Raw genomic sequence first — 16872 nt, forward strand, 5'->3', positions numbered from 1 at the left:
CCAGCTATGTCTCCCAGTGTACAGGCAGCTACCTGCTTCTGTAGTGAGGCAAGCGAAGCTTAATATTGTGGTTTACAATGGAAGGTTTCTCCTCATGTTCACGTGACATTCGTCAACTTCAAGTTTCCATTCAAAATGCTGCTGCAAAGATCATTTTCCTGGCTCACTGTTTTGACTATCGTGCACACCGCTGTTCAGCTCACCCATGACTCACCTTTTTTAACTGCATTAAACACAAATGACCTGTCTTTTAAGGCCTTTCAAGGTCTATCTTTGCCTGAACTGTCACCTCTTATAGACTAGCGAGATATTGATTCATGACAAGGCTCGGCTAATGATGTAGCCTTCGTGCCCCACTTGTTAAATTTCGAGTAAGTGGAGCCCTGCGTCTGATCCATGATCCGCAAACATCAGTCTAGAAGAACCCTCACACCAAAGGGTGCCTGTTCAAAGCGCTGGGTGCCCCGACACATGTTTACAAACACAAGGCTGTAGGAGACACAAAACAGAAACCTACCAAAGCACCAGCACTTCTCCTTCTTCCCAGATGTCATCCGTCACCAGACACGTGATCAATACACCTTTATCCCCCCTCTGGCTATCCACCAGATGAAAATGGCACCCTGAGCTTTTCATCAGAGTTTGCTCAGGCAAAGGCCTTTGCAGTGTGCGCCCAATCAACAAATCTGGGCTATGTCACATTAGGAGAAAGCGCTTGAGTGGTGGTATGTGTGTAGCCACTGCATGATCAGAAACAGTGCCTGCAGATGGTGCTCCATCACATGTACCACAGTTCCTGGGTTTTGTCATATCCAATAACATCTGTTGCTGTGCATTGCAAAAGGCTTCCTTTGTGCTGTTCTTCACGGTTTAGACCTGGAGAAGAGAGGAAGAAAGACAGAGCCTCTCCGGTGCATGCGGCCCGTATGGCAGCTGCTGCACCAGCAGTCTGGGCCCTCCTTTGCACAGCACCGCCAACTCCAAGTGTTCAAAAATCATCAGTCAGGGCCAAATCATTATGAGTTTGGCTTTAAAACCATGAGATTTAAAGCAGACACGTTGTGTGCGAGTGCGGGACATACGGACCGTTTCGGAGCCCTTGGGCCGCGCTCAGGTCATTCTTCCCCGCAGTCTGCAGCGATTGCTAGATCCGTACTTACTGCTAAAGGAACCTCGGGACCGTCCCACGCACAGCTCGTGAGTGACCCTGCCGCTGCGCCACCCCGAAGAACTCCAGCGCTGGGGGGGGGGGGGGGGGGCTGGGGGGGGGGGGCGATGGCCCTGTGTGCTGCGGCGCAACCGCGCACACACACACACACACACAGGGTGCACGGGGCACGCACAGAGCGCGCACACACACACACACACACACACACACACACGCGCGCGCGCTCCGCTCTCAGCCACTAGCTGGAGGGGGGTGGGGGGGTCATTACGGATCCCTTGATTGTGCCTGACCCCGCTGTCCCCCCGCTCCAAGGAGCCCGGCCCGCCCCGCCCCCAGCGGGCAGCGCCTCCCAGGAGTGGCCCTGGCGGACTCTGCCAAGGCGGCGGGGCGGGGCCGGGCCGGGCCGGGATCTGCGCAGCTTCTCCCGCGGCTCCATCACAGCATTGCCCGGAAGGCACCAACCGACCTTGGTGCCAGCGGAGCGGAGGTTTCCGTTTCCGGTCCGGGAGGGGTAAAGCGCACGTGGAGGGCGGGTTTCCGGTCCGGCCGGTGAGGGGAGGGAGGGCGAGTTTCCGTTTCCGGTCGGGCCGGTGACGGGCGCAGCGCACGGGGAGGGCGGGTTTCCGTTTCCGGTCGGGCCGGTGACGGGCGCAGCGCACGGGGAGGGCGGGTTTCCGTTTCCGGTCGGGCCGGTGACGGGCGCAGCGCACGGGGAGGGCGGGTTCCTGGTCGGGCCGAGCAGCGCCGCGCCGCCCGGGGAGGAAGGAGGAGCCGACCCCGAAGGAGGGTTTCCGGTTCCCGGTTCCCGGCTGGCGCGCGGGGAGGATGGAGACGATCCTGGAGCAGCAGCGGCGCTACCATGAGGAGCGGGAGCGGCTCATGGACGTGATGGCCAAGGAGATGCTGATTAAGAAATCCACGGTGCGGCCCGGCCCGGCCCCGGCGGCCTGAGGGGAGCGGCCTGGGGCAGCCGGTGTCGGTGCCCGGGCGGGGCGGGGGGCTGACTGACTGACTGACTGACTGACTGACCGACCGACTGGCTGGCGGGGGGCGGGGCGGGCTGAGCCGAGCCCCCGTCCGGGAACGGCGGGACCCTGCTGCCGGGGCCGGGCAGCCCCTCTCGCGCCGCTGGCCCCGCCATCGCGGCCGTGTGTCGCGGTGCTTTGCGACGGGAGGCCGCTTCCCGGGCGGCCAGAGCGGGCGCTGCGTCCCCCCAGCTGCGTGCGCGTGTCCCGCGGAGCCGAGCCAGTCTGCGGGGCTGCCCCTGGCGGCGCGGCCCCGAGCGAGAGTCGTTCGCCGTCGCACTGCGCGCAGCGCATCCGATTGCACCGCAGGCGAACAGCCCGGCTAACCTTTCTTCCTCCCTGTCTTGTTACAGTTACGTGACCAGATTAACTCCGACCACCGCACCCGGGCCATGCAGGATGTGAGTATCCGCCCTGCCCTGGGCCGTACGGGTCTGTCTGAACGCTGGTGGGCTGGGACTCGGGCTGCTGAGGTGCACGGGTTGCGGATTACTCCAGCAGTACACCACAGACGCTGTTTCAGGGGGTGTGTAGCGCACTAGGTTGCAGGGTACAAGGAAGGCTGTCCTGGGTACTGTGAGCAGCTGATAGACACAGGCAGCTGGTAACAGTGTTTACTGGAGTATTGCTGACCCTTCAGCTCAGGAGCTGAGTTTACCTAGTTTTGTTCCTGTCCGTGTGCAGAGATGCCTGGCACTGAAGTTATAGGGTCTATCCCCACCATGCTTGGTGCATGTGCATTGCCTTTTACTAGAACTTGGGCACATGGAGCATGAGTTAGAGCCCGGGATGGATTTACATATCCGTTTCAGCGTTAAAAGCCTTTAGCTATATTTTAGATCTCTATTAATTATTTTCGTTGTAACCAACTATTGAACAGTAAAACTTCACAGAAGAGCATGAAATGGGTAGCATAATATTGCATTTCTCTGAAAACATCTTTAGGTGCTAAATTTCCCTGTAATGTTTCAGCACTCTTCCGTGATTGTTCTTTCATTTCTTGGTCTGTTTGGCTTAAGTTTGTGAGAGTCTCCTTTCAAACGTAAGCAAGCATTGTCAAGCCTCTGAGAAAGCAGTTTGCTTTTCCTAACTTCTCTGCATGCTGTACTGTATTGCAGCAAAGGTACATGCATAACAATAACATGTTTTCTTTTTTCTTTTTGTTTTTTAGAGGTATATGGAAGTGAGTGGCAATCTGAGAGACTTGTATGATGATAAGGATGGGTAAGTGTCTGCAAAAACATCTTTTTAAAAGCTGAAATGTCTGTTAGCTAAACTTCACACAGGCAATGTCTACACAGCAGTTAAACAGCCCCTTAATCTGAGCCCTGCAAGCCCGAGTCAGCTGACACAGGCCAGTCCTGGGTTTTTAATTGCAGTGTAGACATATCCTTAATGCTTTAGAAAGCCACAGAAGGGACTTAATGGCACTTCTTAAGACCATGTAAAAAGAGAGTGCCAGAAAGCATTCAGAGCTGTCACCCTTGTAAAAGTAGAGATTTTTTTTTTCCCTTTCTCCAAAGCAAGCTTACGTTTTCTTCCAAGAGTTTTATCACACTTGCCAGATTTTAACTTAGGAGAGAGAGCCTAGTGCTGGAGATGAGTCACTGACAAGACATTTCTGATGGGTGTCCTGACACAACCTTATCAGTGCTACAGAGCAACATGTCATTACAAAACTATTGCTGGGTTATGGTCTGGCTGCAAAATACTGTTTGATCCAAAATGTGGGGGGAGTGATGAAGGGAGGGAAAGAATAATTCTTCCATAAATGTAGGCTCTCCAATCTAAAGCATCGTGTTAGAGAAGAAATTGCTGCTGAAATGGTCCATTAAATAAGATGCAATTAGGGCTGAATAATCTGCACATGTGGGGGTTTAATGAACTTTTAGGCGGGACCAACAAATACCAAATAGGCTAATTTCAGTGTTTCGTTCCTAGTTCATACTAGGACCTGTACATGGTGAAAGATTTCTGCAAATCACATTTAACTTGCTATGTGTTGTTTCTTGAATAGAATAAGGGACGATAAAGGATGTAACTGGTTCAGCACACTTTAGCAATAAATTCCTCCATGTAACAGTTGAAAAGGACTGTGTGTGGCGGGTGATGGTAACAAATACACTAGTGGAATCAAATTTCAGTGTTTGATACTGTCAAAGCAACACTCTAGATTTGCAATTGATTTTGGTCCTGCTTAGATTATAATGATGTGGAAGGGTTTTCTTTCTCTTGGCTTGAGTCCCCCACTTGAGTGTGTCAGACTCTGAGAGACTTGAAGGGCAATAATTGGGGACTATTGCACCTGAACATAGGAAGAAGAGCAGAGCCCCAAAAACCTAAACCTGTCTGAGTTTGAGATCTCTATATAATTTTGGTTGGAAGCTTGGTATTGCAGAGTGAGTGATCATTTTTCCATATTTTAGGGAACCCTTGAGTAATCAGAATGGGCTAGACATGAAGAGAATCATAAATAAAGGGCTCAAATTACATCAGCTTCAGTATCTGTTTGCAATAAACAATCCTAATCCTGCCCTCTGCTACCTCACAAATCTGACTTGAATTGTTTCTCCTGGACCCTCAGGTTACGGAAGGAGGAGCTCAGCGCCATTTCAGGACCAAATGAGTTTGCAGAATTCTATAACCGACTAAAACAGATCAAGGAATTTCACCGGAAGCACCCAAATGAGGTAAGTGCTCCTGTATGTCATGTGAGAGATGATACGTGGACAGTGACAAGGAGTATATCCATACAGTATTGAATATTGTTGGATGCTTTGCAATCTCTGTTCAGCTCTTCCCGTCTTATTTCATTTACAACAAATTCCAAAGTATTAAAATGTGGCCAGTGGAAAGAGGTGGCTTTAAACTAGGAGCCGTGTCCAAGTTCCTGTGATAAAAGAGGCATTCTACAAAAGAGAGAGAGCAGCCCAAGAATAAGCGAGCATGCAAAATGCTAATCATGTCCCATGAATGTTGTACCTTCAATTTAGGAGCTGTGTTCTTCTCTGCTGCTGGGTGGCATTCAGCTTTGCCTTCCATGTACTGGCCAGGTGTTTTGAGAGGGAGGGTCTCCTCCCCTCTATGAAGAGGCATTTTTAGGAGTTGTCTCAATAATTGGCTCCTACACCAATAAAAGGATAGTCATGGGGTGAGAACCCCTGGAATTCAAAGACATCAGGGAAATTTCAAGGCAATTGTTTTATAGAGATGACTACATATCTGTCCCTGCAGCCTCTGCACTGAACTACAAAGATCCCAGCGCCTTGGCTTTTCCACACACTGTAGCCAGGGAATCTACTCTTTTCCATGTAGTGCACTTTGTGTATATATACTGATTAAATGCTGTTGAAGAGGAACTGAACAACACACAATAATAATATCTCAGTACAGTTTAAGTGTCGTATGTAATGGCAGAAGCAAAAAACAGAAGTCAGCTTGGAACAAGATTTGGCAGTGGAGATACTTCTGCAATAGATTCATTATGGAAAGTGCAGATTTGTAGTGTGATTCACATTAGTTGTTCTGGGACTTATACACATACTCACTACTATGATATGTTTTTCCGGTAACTTCTGATCTTTCATGAAGATCTGTGTACCAATGTCGGTGGAATTTGAGGAACTGTTGAAAGCCAGAGAGAACCCCAGCGAAGAGGCACAAAGTAAGTCAGTAGTTTCATATTTAAACTCAGATCTAGCCAAAGTGCCATGCTTGCTTGTTTTTGGTTAAGGGGTCGTTATTTATTTTAGTGAGTTGTCTTATTGGCTTTGCAGCTCTCTGAATTTCGCCCTTTAACCCTCTGAAAGCTACTCTCAGATTCAGGTGCCTGTGTGTGTATTATATCCACTCTGAAATGTTTTGTGGTAAAATCACCTCTTCGCTTGAGGGTGGATCTAGTATATTACTGTAAAGGAGCAGTTAGGTGATTATTTTTAGAACCCACAGAAACATTAAGAAACATCTCAGGTAAGTTTAGCTTGTAGTCAGCTGCAGCTACAGGCCGTGCTCACATGAGATGATTCTAACATAAGAAGGATAATTGAAATGAGAACAGTCTTCAGTAATTCTGATCTTCAGTATTTCTAATAAAGCTCTTTGCATAATGTATCTTTTGTAGATCTCGTGGAGTTCACGGATGAAGAAGGGTATGGCCGATACTTGGATCTTCATGATTGTTACCTCAAGTACATTAACTTAAAATCATCAGAGGTAAAAGGCTGTAATTGTCTAGGGGACATACTCAAATATCTATTCTTGACAGTTCAGAGCTGAGCATTACTTTTGGAGGCTGCAGGTTAAAGACTTTTAAATTCTAAGTGGCCCTTTCCTGGGCTTTCCCATTTGTGCAGTTGCATTGACAGCAAAGAGGCTGTGCCCTTTTTTCCCTCTGTTACCAAATAGCCCATGGGCCTTTAAGGTGGCATGAGACGAGAAAAAGTGACATGCTGCAACCCAGAATGGAGGGATGGAAAGATTGTGGTCCAGTGGGTGACTGGAGATGTATTGTTAATGAGGCTGTTTTGTGTATAAAATCTGACTCCCAGCCTCTTTTTTTTCAGAAATTGGATTACATCACATACTTATCCACCTTTGACCAACTCTTCGATGTTCCCAAAGAGAGAAAAAATGCTGAATATCGGAGGTGGGCCATTCATCTATTGCAGGCTGTCCAGGAGGAATTAATGTCCTTCATGCTCATTCAAGGCCTTGATGAAATTGACTTCACAACCAGTTCTGATTTGTGAATTTTTCAAGCAAAGCTTATGCAAATTTGAGGTTTTATATTTTTAAACAAATTACCAAATTCTGTGCTCTAAATGCAGGATTCATTAATCTCTGAAGAAGGAGTGACCCTGAGTTTCAGGGCTTTGTGTCTGAGATTAACAGATACTGCAGCAGCCTAGGAATGCAGTTCCCCTGGTGTTACTGTAGAAAGTAGGAGTTTCTTGTCACTTACTAACATCATTGCTGTAAGAAGTTACATCATGATGATGGAGAGTACCAAGGTACTTTAATTTGGCATGTCGAGGCATATGAAACAGTGTTAAATGCTGCACATAAGTAATCCATATGTATCCAGAACATTTAAATATGGGGACATATCAGCATGAAGCCAGTTGGCTCTTGCTACCTCTTTTTCTTAGGGTCTGTACATTGACAGTGTCCTTATGCCAGGATCTCACTGCAGTTGCACTAAAATAAGGGCCTCCAAAATGTTCATTTACAGAGTGGGAGGCTAGAGAGACAAGGTGGGTGGAGGTAATATCTTTTATTGGACCAATTTCTGTTGGTGAGCAAGACAAGCTTTTGATCTTATACAGAGTTTTCCTTCAGTCTATTCAGATCTGGGAAATGAACTCAAAGTGTCACAGCCAAATACAAGTGGTACAGGTTGTTTAGCATAAGTAGTTCACCTTGATTGGTTCCTTAAAATATATGTTAAGTAGCCTTTTAATGGGGGAAACTATGGGGAGAGTTTAGAGTGTTGCAGATTTTTGTTATAAACCATAAATTCAGTGTCGCTATTCAGCCCCTGTATTCAGTCCATGATTTTTAGTGTCTAGCAGAGTTATGAATTTAAGTACCCAGGCTTGTCTTTTGAATGTGTGGTGCAGATTTCCTTTGAGGATGAGGACTGGGTTATGTCTGCAGGGGTATAAAAATACAGTGACTGGCCTGGATCAGCTAGCTTGGGCCAGCGGTTTTTATCCCTGTGTAGACATGTCTGTTTTATCATGTTTGACATAATCTGACTGTGAGAGGTCAGATTGAGCGATCTTTTTGTGTAAAGTGTTCACCCATAGGTGATAGGTTTTTTTTTGTTTTTTATCATTTTTCTGAGGGAGTTCATTCTGGAGCGTAGTGATTGTCTGGTTTCACCCGCATAGTTGTTGGGGCATTTAGTGCACTGGGTGGGGTACACCACATGTGGTGATAGGCATGTATAGAACCCATGGAACTTGAAAGTTGTGTTGTGGAGGTATTGCTCAGTGCAGCAGTGGAGATATGTCTGCAGGTTTTGCATCTGTTGTTCTGGCACAGTTTAGTGTCACTTGGAGTTGGTGTGTCCTGGTCTGTGGGGTTTAGTGTAGTGGTCTCCAAACTTCTAACCCCACACCCGCTCCTTATCCCTGTATGCGCCCCCCTATTCCCCCAGCTGGGTCTGGGAGTGAGGCCATGGACGAGGGGGGAGCTGTGGTCAGGGTTGGGGGCTGAGGCTGGGAGTGGGGCTGTAGTGGGTGGGGGCCCTGCCAGGGCCATGGCCGGAGCAGAGCTCAGGGCAGAGCGGGACTAGGTGGTGCTCCCTCCTGCTTCCCCAGCGTTCCTCCATGCTCCCTAGGGGTTGCGCCCCACAGCTTGGGGACCTCTGGTTTAGTGGCTATTGCAACAGTCTATAAACCATAAATCCAGTGTCTCTGTTCAGTCCATGGCTTTTTGTATCTAGCAAAGTTATCAATTTAAACTCCCAAGCTCGTCTTTTGAAAGTGTTACACAGGTTTTCTTTGAGGAGGAGAACTGAGAGATCAGAGATAGTGATTGCTTTGTGAAAAGCATTCATCCACATCAGGATGAAAATTCGGTGTGTGTGGAGTGGGGAATGCTGTAGAATCCACACCCTCTCAGAAACATGCAGCAGAATCTAAGCTGTCAGTGTTTTGGAATTTTCAGAGATGCTTAAGTTTTGGCTTGACTTCTGCTATTGTAGTCGCTGGGAGTTTTATCATTGGGAGCAGACTTAGGCCAATGCTGAGCACTTTTGAAAGTCCCATCCTATGTCTTTTAGCCCTTATGGTTGTGAAAAAGACTGGTCATTTAGAACAAAGCCTGAAACAATAGCTCTGAGACCCAATCCATTTGTCAAGTTAATGATGAAAATGTAAATCTTATCCATGCTCAAAGAATCCATGGTTAAACTGTGTGCAACTAGGGTTCACTGACATGGTGCTAAAATATTGAAAGCCACCAAAATCTTGTCCCACATTAGGATTCCTGTTGAAAGAGTTGTAATGGTGGTAACACTAGAGGGGACACTTTGCTAAAAATCCCTCCTTACAGACAGGGCCGTGGCTGGAACTGAAGCATGATAGAAGGTAATGTGATGTGGCTTTTGTGTCTGGAAAAACCCATGTTAGAGAACCATAGTTTAACTTTGGTAGCTATTTAGGCTAAAATATGGCTTTCTGGAAAGACTGTACAATGGGGGGATCTGCAAAGGCAGGAATAAAACTGTTTGGGCGACAAGCATGTTTAAGTGTGTGAGAAATACAGAGAAGGCCAAATATCAACAATCCACACTCATTGCTAATTATTTTAGAGTAAACATCCAGCAAATGTTCTTATCTCTCGTTATTTTTCCCCCATCTGTTTATGCTGTATATTTTTATTTTTTCTTTCTAAGTCCATACGCTTTGTAGGCAAGCTTCTCTGTGTAAATGTTGAGCCTTTACTGTTGCAGACAAATGATCTCTTACTGAATTGCTGTTTACAGGACTAACAGATGATGCAGAATTAAAATAAACTTACATGTGTGTTTGTGAGACAGTCAGGTTGTATGTGTTGTATTTAACAAATGTGAATCTTGCCTCTAATCTAAAAAGCCAAACATGATGAAGTTTCATTTGGATTGGGGCTTCTGGCAAAATAATCTGTTGCCCAGAGGTTCTTTTTAACAGCCAGGAGCTTGTTCAGTAGAGGAGACAGAATGTGAATATTCCCTATATAATTGTGAGGCAAGGGGTATCACCATGATGAGATTTAGTATGTATGATGCAAAAATGCCTAATGTGTTGATCTGCTACTGAATTACCTAAGCTGTCTCTTACTCTGCCAGGTATCTTGAAATGCTTCTTGAGTACCTGCAGGATTACACAGATCGGGTGAAGCCGCTGCTGGATCAGAATGAACTTTTTGGGAAGATTCAGAATGAGTTTGAGAAGAAATGGGACAATGGAACATTCCCTGGTTGGCCGGTGAGCAATCAATATGCACACACGAAATGCTGTTCTTTTTTGGACAGCTTGTGTGTACATGTCGTGGTGTGTAAAACAGTCGTCAGGGTTAACAGTCACAGAGTATAGTGTAGTTCTGTTGTGTCTCAATGCAACAGAGACACAACTTACTGCTAATGTGTTTTCTGTCTTTTCAGTTATTTGGAGGTTTCCCACGTTCTCTGTTTGTTGCTCAGTTTAGTGCTGAGATTTTCCTTTTATAAATGATATCATTGCTCCTGAAGCAGGGAGGATATTTTGGTATTGTTGTTCAAATGTTACATAATGTCCTGAAGCTCTATCTAGCAACTTATGTCCTTTTCTTGGCAGAAAGAGACCAGCAGTGCACTAACCCATGCTGGAGCCCATCTGGATCTCTCAGCCTTTTCCTCTTGGGAGGTACGTTCTCTTCTGTGTGCCCTAAGCACTTTATACTGAAAATCTCTGTGGGATCTGCCCACCTTGTTCCTTTTCAAAATTCTGTTTGTGGCAATGTGAGCCTCTGGCCACAACCACTGTTGTAAGTGAAGACTTCACTGCGCAGGTGGCCTCTGCTTTCTGTTACTGGAGATACCAGTAACTTGGAAGCATTTTTCTCCATTGTAGCTGTGGTCAAGCTCCTGCCATGGATGCCATTGATCTGTGTAGAAGAGAGCTGCCTTAGTGCTTTCATGAACAATGCTGAATTTTTTTTATGAGTTAAAATGGACCTGGACATATACACACTTGGACCTGAAATGCTCATGTACTTTGGTTTATTTTAATTGTGCAGGAATTGGCCTCCCTGGGACTGGACAGATTAAAATCTGCTTTACTGGCTTTGGGTCTGAAATGCGGCGGGTAAGAAGCTGTCGCTTTTTTCTAGATTCTTTTCAGTTATTGAGCTGTTTGTCTGACATTTCTGCATGGGACATCTGTTTGTTTTCCAAAGATCTGTGCAATAATTCCTATACAAGACAACACCGAAAGGCGTACAAGGAATCCTTAAAATAAACTTTGCTTTGAAGTCTGAGGTTCATAATGAACTAATACATAATGCGGAACAGTAGGACCTAAAGAGCCTGTGGAAACTCTGATGCAGAAACAGTGCCTAAACCATGCTCCTCGAGGATCACTGAAATGTGATGCTTATTCTTATAATCTCATGACCTCTGACTGATGTAATTTATAATGTAATTAAAAACATAATTATGTGAGCATAAAGCAATCTACTTAAAAAATAAACCTAAAGCTACATTCTAGATTCACCTTCTTCCCTGCTTTTCCCCAGCACTCTGGAAGAGCGTGCTCAGAGGTTGTTCAGCACCAAAGGCAAATCCTTGGAAGCACTTGATTCTTCCTTGTTTGCCAAGAATCCAAAGACAAAAGGAAGCAAAAGGTGAGTCCCTGAAAGTTTCATACCCAGGTTGGCTATAGGCCCTTCACTTGGCTGATTTTTTCCTTCATTAATTATTACCCCTGTGAAAGAATTTTCCCCTTATAGTAGTTATCAGTGGCAGAGCTGAGATTTCCTGCATATTGGGGCCAAATGACTAAGTTGGATGGCCAGAGCATCTGGCCTGGCTGACTACATGGAATAGTTGATATTTGTTTCCCCACTTTCTTAGTAGCTACAAATCAAAGGTATTTTTAGGAACTGGGTGCATGGATGGTGTTTGCAGGACTTGAAAAGGGTTTCACAAAGTTCCCTCATGTATTTCCAGGGACACCGAGAGAAACAAAGACCTTGCGTTCCTGGAAGCTCAGATCTATGAGTATGTAGAAATTCTCGGGGTAAGGTTTTACTTCTTACCTTTTTATGAGCTTTGCAGGTGCAGTGCCTTCAAAAGTCATTGAAAGCTCATTCATGTCTTCCATCCCACCCTTTCTTACACACACGTACAGAAGGGGTTTTTTTATGGATGGTGCTGTACAGACCTGGAGATCTTCAAAGCAGGGGGCTGGAACTGCTTGTTTCTGTTGTTTTGTTAACCTGTCCATTTCCTATAACAGTGGTGCTGAGGATTGGGTCTGCCTCTCTTGTGAATGGCATATCATGAGTCTGTGTAATCCAGGTACACAGTCATGAGTGCCCTTGGGCAGACTTTTCTCCCTTCAGGTGCCTGCTATATTAGCAGGTATAGAACTGAGATTTTACATCTAACCACCAGAGACAGCAAGCCACTGTTCTTGCATCAGTTTTCAGTGGTCACTCTTGGAAGACTGCAAAAACAATGAGAGTCCTGTAGCACCTTAAAGACTAACAAATTTCTGCAGGCATAAGCTTTCGTGGGCTGCCACCCACTTCATTAGATGCAGCCCACAAAAGCTTATACCCACAGAAATGTGTTAGTCTTTAAGGTGCTATGGGACTCTCGTTGTTTTTGCTGTGTACAGACTAACACGGCTGCCCCTCTGACTCTTACAAGACTGGTTGCCACTACTGCCAAGCAGCTTGGAAATGATTGTAATTAAAGCTTTCCACTGTCTTCTCGTGGTGAGAAATGCATTATACCCAGTGATCTTTCAGACTGGTAGGCTGAGCAAAATGTGGTGGAGTTCTTCTGTTCAACACTGGTTTTTCTTACCCTGCAAGCAAATCAGTGCAGTGTTGTAGCACAGACACTGGCTTCAATGGAGGGGATGTAACACAAGAAAGGTGATTCCCCTTCCCTTCCCCCTCCAATCACCTTTTTTTTAAGCTACCACATATTCTGCTGTCTTTGGTTGTTGCACTTCATGCCTGCGTGCTTTCCTGCATTGTAGGAACAGAGACATCTGACCCATGAGAACGTGCAGCGTAAGCAAGCACGCACAGGGGAGGAGAGAGAGGAGGAAGAGGAGGAACAGATCAGTGAGAGTGAAAGTGAGGATGAAGAGAATGAAATCATTTATAACCCTAAAAACCTGCCTCTTGGCTGGGATGGCAAGGTGAGCTGGCTCCCCGGTCACTCCAGAGCAGAGATCTTTGATTGCACCCAAACTACCCTTTCATTTAAACTGGTCTTGCATCTGACCGAAGTTATGCCTGGTTTGTTTTTTCAGCCGATCCCCTATTGGTTATATAAACTGCATGGTCTGAACATCAACTACAACTGTGAGATCTGCGGGAACTACACCTATCGAGGGCCCAAGGCTTTCCAGCGGCACTTCGCAGTAAGTAACGCTTCAGCATGGGGCCATCAGTCAACTTGGAGATCATCCTAGTTATACGTAACCAACGGAGTCTTGGTGGTTGGCGCGCTCACCTCTGGGCCTGAAGGGCATGTCTGAGTCCTGTCTCCTGCTCGGTGCTGACGCTGCAGGGCTGTGCTATGTGTGACTGACTTTGACAGAGTGGCTGGGTGGGCTTTACGTGGGCTATATGTAATTCTCTCCTGTGTACTGATCTCTCTGCTCTGCCTCCAGGAGTGGCGTCATGCTCATGGGATGAGATGCCTGGGCATTCCCAACACAGCCCATTTTGCTAATGTCACGCAGATTGAAGATGCAGTCTCATGTAAGTGATGTTGGCACATCTCCGTTTAGAACTGGGAGCAGGTGGAGTCTGTTTTCAACTCTGCTGTTCTGTTGGGCACGTGGGGATCTGATGCCTCCTGTGATTACTGACTGAATGCCTCTTCATGGGTAATGTTCTCACTGGGGTGTATAACTTGTATGGCGGAACCTCAATCATCCAATTGCGATAAGGGGACATGAATCCTGTTCAGTTAAGCAAGTTTATGCACTGGTTATGCACTGTTCAAATGCATGATTTTCTTGCTGTGTATCACCATGGTGGGCTGGGAGAAGGGAAAGATCTGATGGGCAATAAGTGAATCCTGTTGCAGGCATGAAACTTTAGCATTTTAAATGGCTATAACTTGATGATGCTGGCTTCGGGCACTTAGTCAACACCAGCATGCAAAGCTTCTGTTCTGGGTACATTCCTGCTGAGAGCAGCTGCAGAGGTTGACTCTCTTAGTTCTGGAGGCAAGGGTGTGCAAACTGTGTCACCACTTACGCTGGCAAACTCGGGAGTAGGAAGAGAGGGTCAGATAGAATCTCTGCCTGGGCAGAGCCATAAAGCCCAGAGTCTGAGTCTTTGTCTGCACGGCAGATAGATGATGTCATTCCCAGCACAGGTGACGTACAGGTGCCAGCTCGGCTCAAGCTGATATGCCATTGGTGCAGCCACATGGCAGTTTCTAGTACACTCACTTGAGAATGACACCTCCCCAGCTGCTGTGTAGACACAGCCTCAGGAATGTCTATGAAAGAGTCTGGCTCTGGTTCAGTGCGTCCGAACCAGGGTTCCCTGTATTTCCCTTCCTCTCTAAACTGGCTTGTCAACTCATCCGATCAGAACCCCTCCTCTTACATATGCTACTTCAGCTTGCTGGCCTCCCTTCCTGTAGGTGCTCGTACCAGCTAGTTTGAGGCAAGCTTGCCTCCGGCCTTACCTAGAAAGGGGAGTGATTGCAGCGTGTCACGGAGCTGCGGGGCTGGGAAGGCTGTGTGCAGTGGGTCCAGTGCGGCTCCTTTTACACATGACGAGAAATGCTTCACTGTGTGAACATCCTGAGGGTGCAACTTCAAGCACATTGGGGCAACTCTTTAAAGAAGCCCACTGTGTCAGCCCAGCCGAGTGTCTTATGTTAACATCAGACCTGCCGGAGGCTCTCTGCTGCCTAGGTGTCTCCCTGAGCTGTCATGGCCTGTTTCTCTGGCTAAGTAATCAGTGCAATCTGTGACAGCTAGTGATAAGGAATATTTTTAAGAGCCAGCAGTGTACATACAGCACTAGACTACATGCTGATATTTCAAGGGAAATGGCATTCTCATCCTGTGTGACTTTGTATTCGCAGTGTGGGCAAAGCTGAAGCAGCAGAAAGCTTCCGAGAGATGGCAGCCTGACACAGAGGTGAGCTGAGGATTAGTGTTCAGGTCTTGCCATTACTGTTTGGCTGAATATCTCTTGTTACCCTGCATAACCTCTAGCTCCATCAAAAGAAGCATCAGTTTCGTGGAGAATCTGCTGCATGCTGGGGAGTATACTGGGAGGCCGCCCTGCTTGTCGCAGAGCTCCTGTTGGTGGATCTGTGTGGAGCTGAACATGTCTGGCTGGGAATGTACTGCTTATTAGTATGACACATGCCCTTCTGTCTGTCTAGGCACCTTTAGAGCGTCCCTCTCAGTAGGGTCCAAACCCTTCCTGTTTTGAAAGGGGAGGGGGGAATGCTTTACTCTAAATGGGAAGAGGTTCCACAAAGTCATTCTGTTAAAATTGTAACTAAGAACCTTCCATTGTAGCCCAGGGGATGTACCATAGTGGCGTAGACTGCATACAATGCAGTGTGAAATCTAATTTACTACAGAACTTGTCATTGTCCTGCTGAGCTTAGCTAAGCTGTGATAGTGGAGAGCATACTGCGGCAGGCAGTGTAACAACTTAGCATGCTCCTCCCTAGTTCTTACTGCAAACAGGTATTTATCTTTCTCTTAGGGTCTCTCAGCAGACTCCATTTGGAGATGTGCAGGATGGGGGGACCTTAGTTTGTTTTAGTTTGAGGGGGTGACAGGCTGTTGTTGATGTCCCTTTCCTACATCATTCCATGTCCAGGTATCTGTCAATGTTCTCGCTTCCCTTCTAGGAGGAATATGAGGATTCCAGTGGGAATGTGGTGAATAAAAAGACCTACGAAGACTTGAAACGTCAAGGGCTGCTGTAACTTCTCTGGGTGGAGGATTTGGCACCTTTGAGAGGCTCTTGGTGAAGCACATTGAGCCTCGTTTTTTCATCTCTGTCCTTCTGCGTTTTCTATTCCTCATGAGCATACATTTCAAGGACACTTTGTAGAATCACTTTCTAGTAAGTACCTTCCTGTGAAAAGCAGAGCTGTGATGGTTCCAATGTATTTTATACTAAAAAGATACTGCACAAATAAACTGATTGTAGTGTAGGGAGTCCTGAGTCGCTTGTCTCCTTGTGTAGCCTGGAAAGAAAAGGGTCAACTTGATTAAAGTATCAAGCATCCCTCCTGCACACCTCTCTTCGCGGTCACAACTCCGAGTGTAATATCCTTGCTTCTCTTACGCTCTATTCTTTGAACTGTTTTGGTGGGATTGACTCTTTAAAAACCACCCATGAACATCCTAAGTTCAAGTGAGCAGTAGGTCCCCACGATTCTGAACTGAGCCATGTGAATAAGACTCTGGTTTTGCCTTTCAGTCCTGGTTTCTATCCATGCAGTTACTGTGGGAGGAATTGGGCGCTAGGAAGCTGATGAGCTGCCCAGTGTGCGTGATACTGCAGTAAAGTGAAGAGCAGCAGCAGGTGGTGTAAAAGGTGGTTTCCAGGTCTGTCAATGTTCTTTAGTTTTTCAGGGCATTGTTTTTCCCTCCCTTTCTTAATCAAAAACATGACAGCATCTGCTGCAACAGAATGAGTGCATGGAGCTTTCTGCGTTGGTGGTGGTTAGATGGTCACCTTGACCTTGTACTGCAAGAAAGCCACCAGCCTCATTGTATTATGGGAGCATGAGAGTCAAGTGTGCAGGTTTCTTTAGTCTTGCTGTTCCTGAACATCTAACGCAGGGGTGTCAAACTCACTTGCTATGGCGGGCCAGATTTGAATTAAATGCACTTCAAGTGGGCCGTACATACCATAAATGGAAATACTGGCACAACCATTTTTATGTAGTAGTATATTTTATTTGCTAGGTATCAG

The 16872-nt window shown here is 46.5% G+C and overlaps 1 protein-coding gene across 1 annotated transcript; it reads left to right on the top strand.

The window, feature by feature from the left end:
• Positions 1–1843: 1843 nt before the first annotated feature.
• On the top strand, positions 1844–16109 carry SF3A3 (splicing factor 3a subunit 3). The gene is made up of 17 exons (XM_067533983.1): positions 1844–2089; positions 2547–2594; positions 3365–3417; positions 4778–4883; positions 5785–5857; positions 6314–6405; positions 6756–6838; positions 10028–10166; positions 10515–10583; positions 10957–11024; positions 11455–11562; positions 11888–11957; positions 12930–13094; positions 13209–13319; positions 13572–13662; positions 15011–15066; positions 15797–16109. The coding sequence occupies exons 1-17, from the start codon at positions 1994–1996 to the stop codon at positions 15872–15874; spliced, it is 1506 nt and encodes a 501-aa protein (XP_067390084.1). The 5' UTR covers positions 1844–1993; the 3' UTR covers positions 15875–16109.
• Positions 16110–16872: the final 763 nt, after the last annotated feature.

This window comes from Emydura macquarii, unplaced genomic scaffold, assembly GCF_026122565.2.
Source record: "Emydura macquarii macquarii isolate MOO-44397 ecotype Brisbane River unplaced genomic scaffold, CSIRO-AGI_Emac_v2 contig_3348, whole genome shotgun sequence".
Taxonomy (NCBI): domain Eukaryota; kingdom Metazoa; phylum Chordata; order Testudines; family Chelidae; genus Emydura; species Emydura macquarii.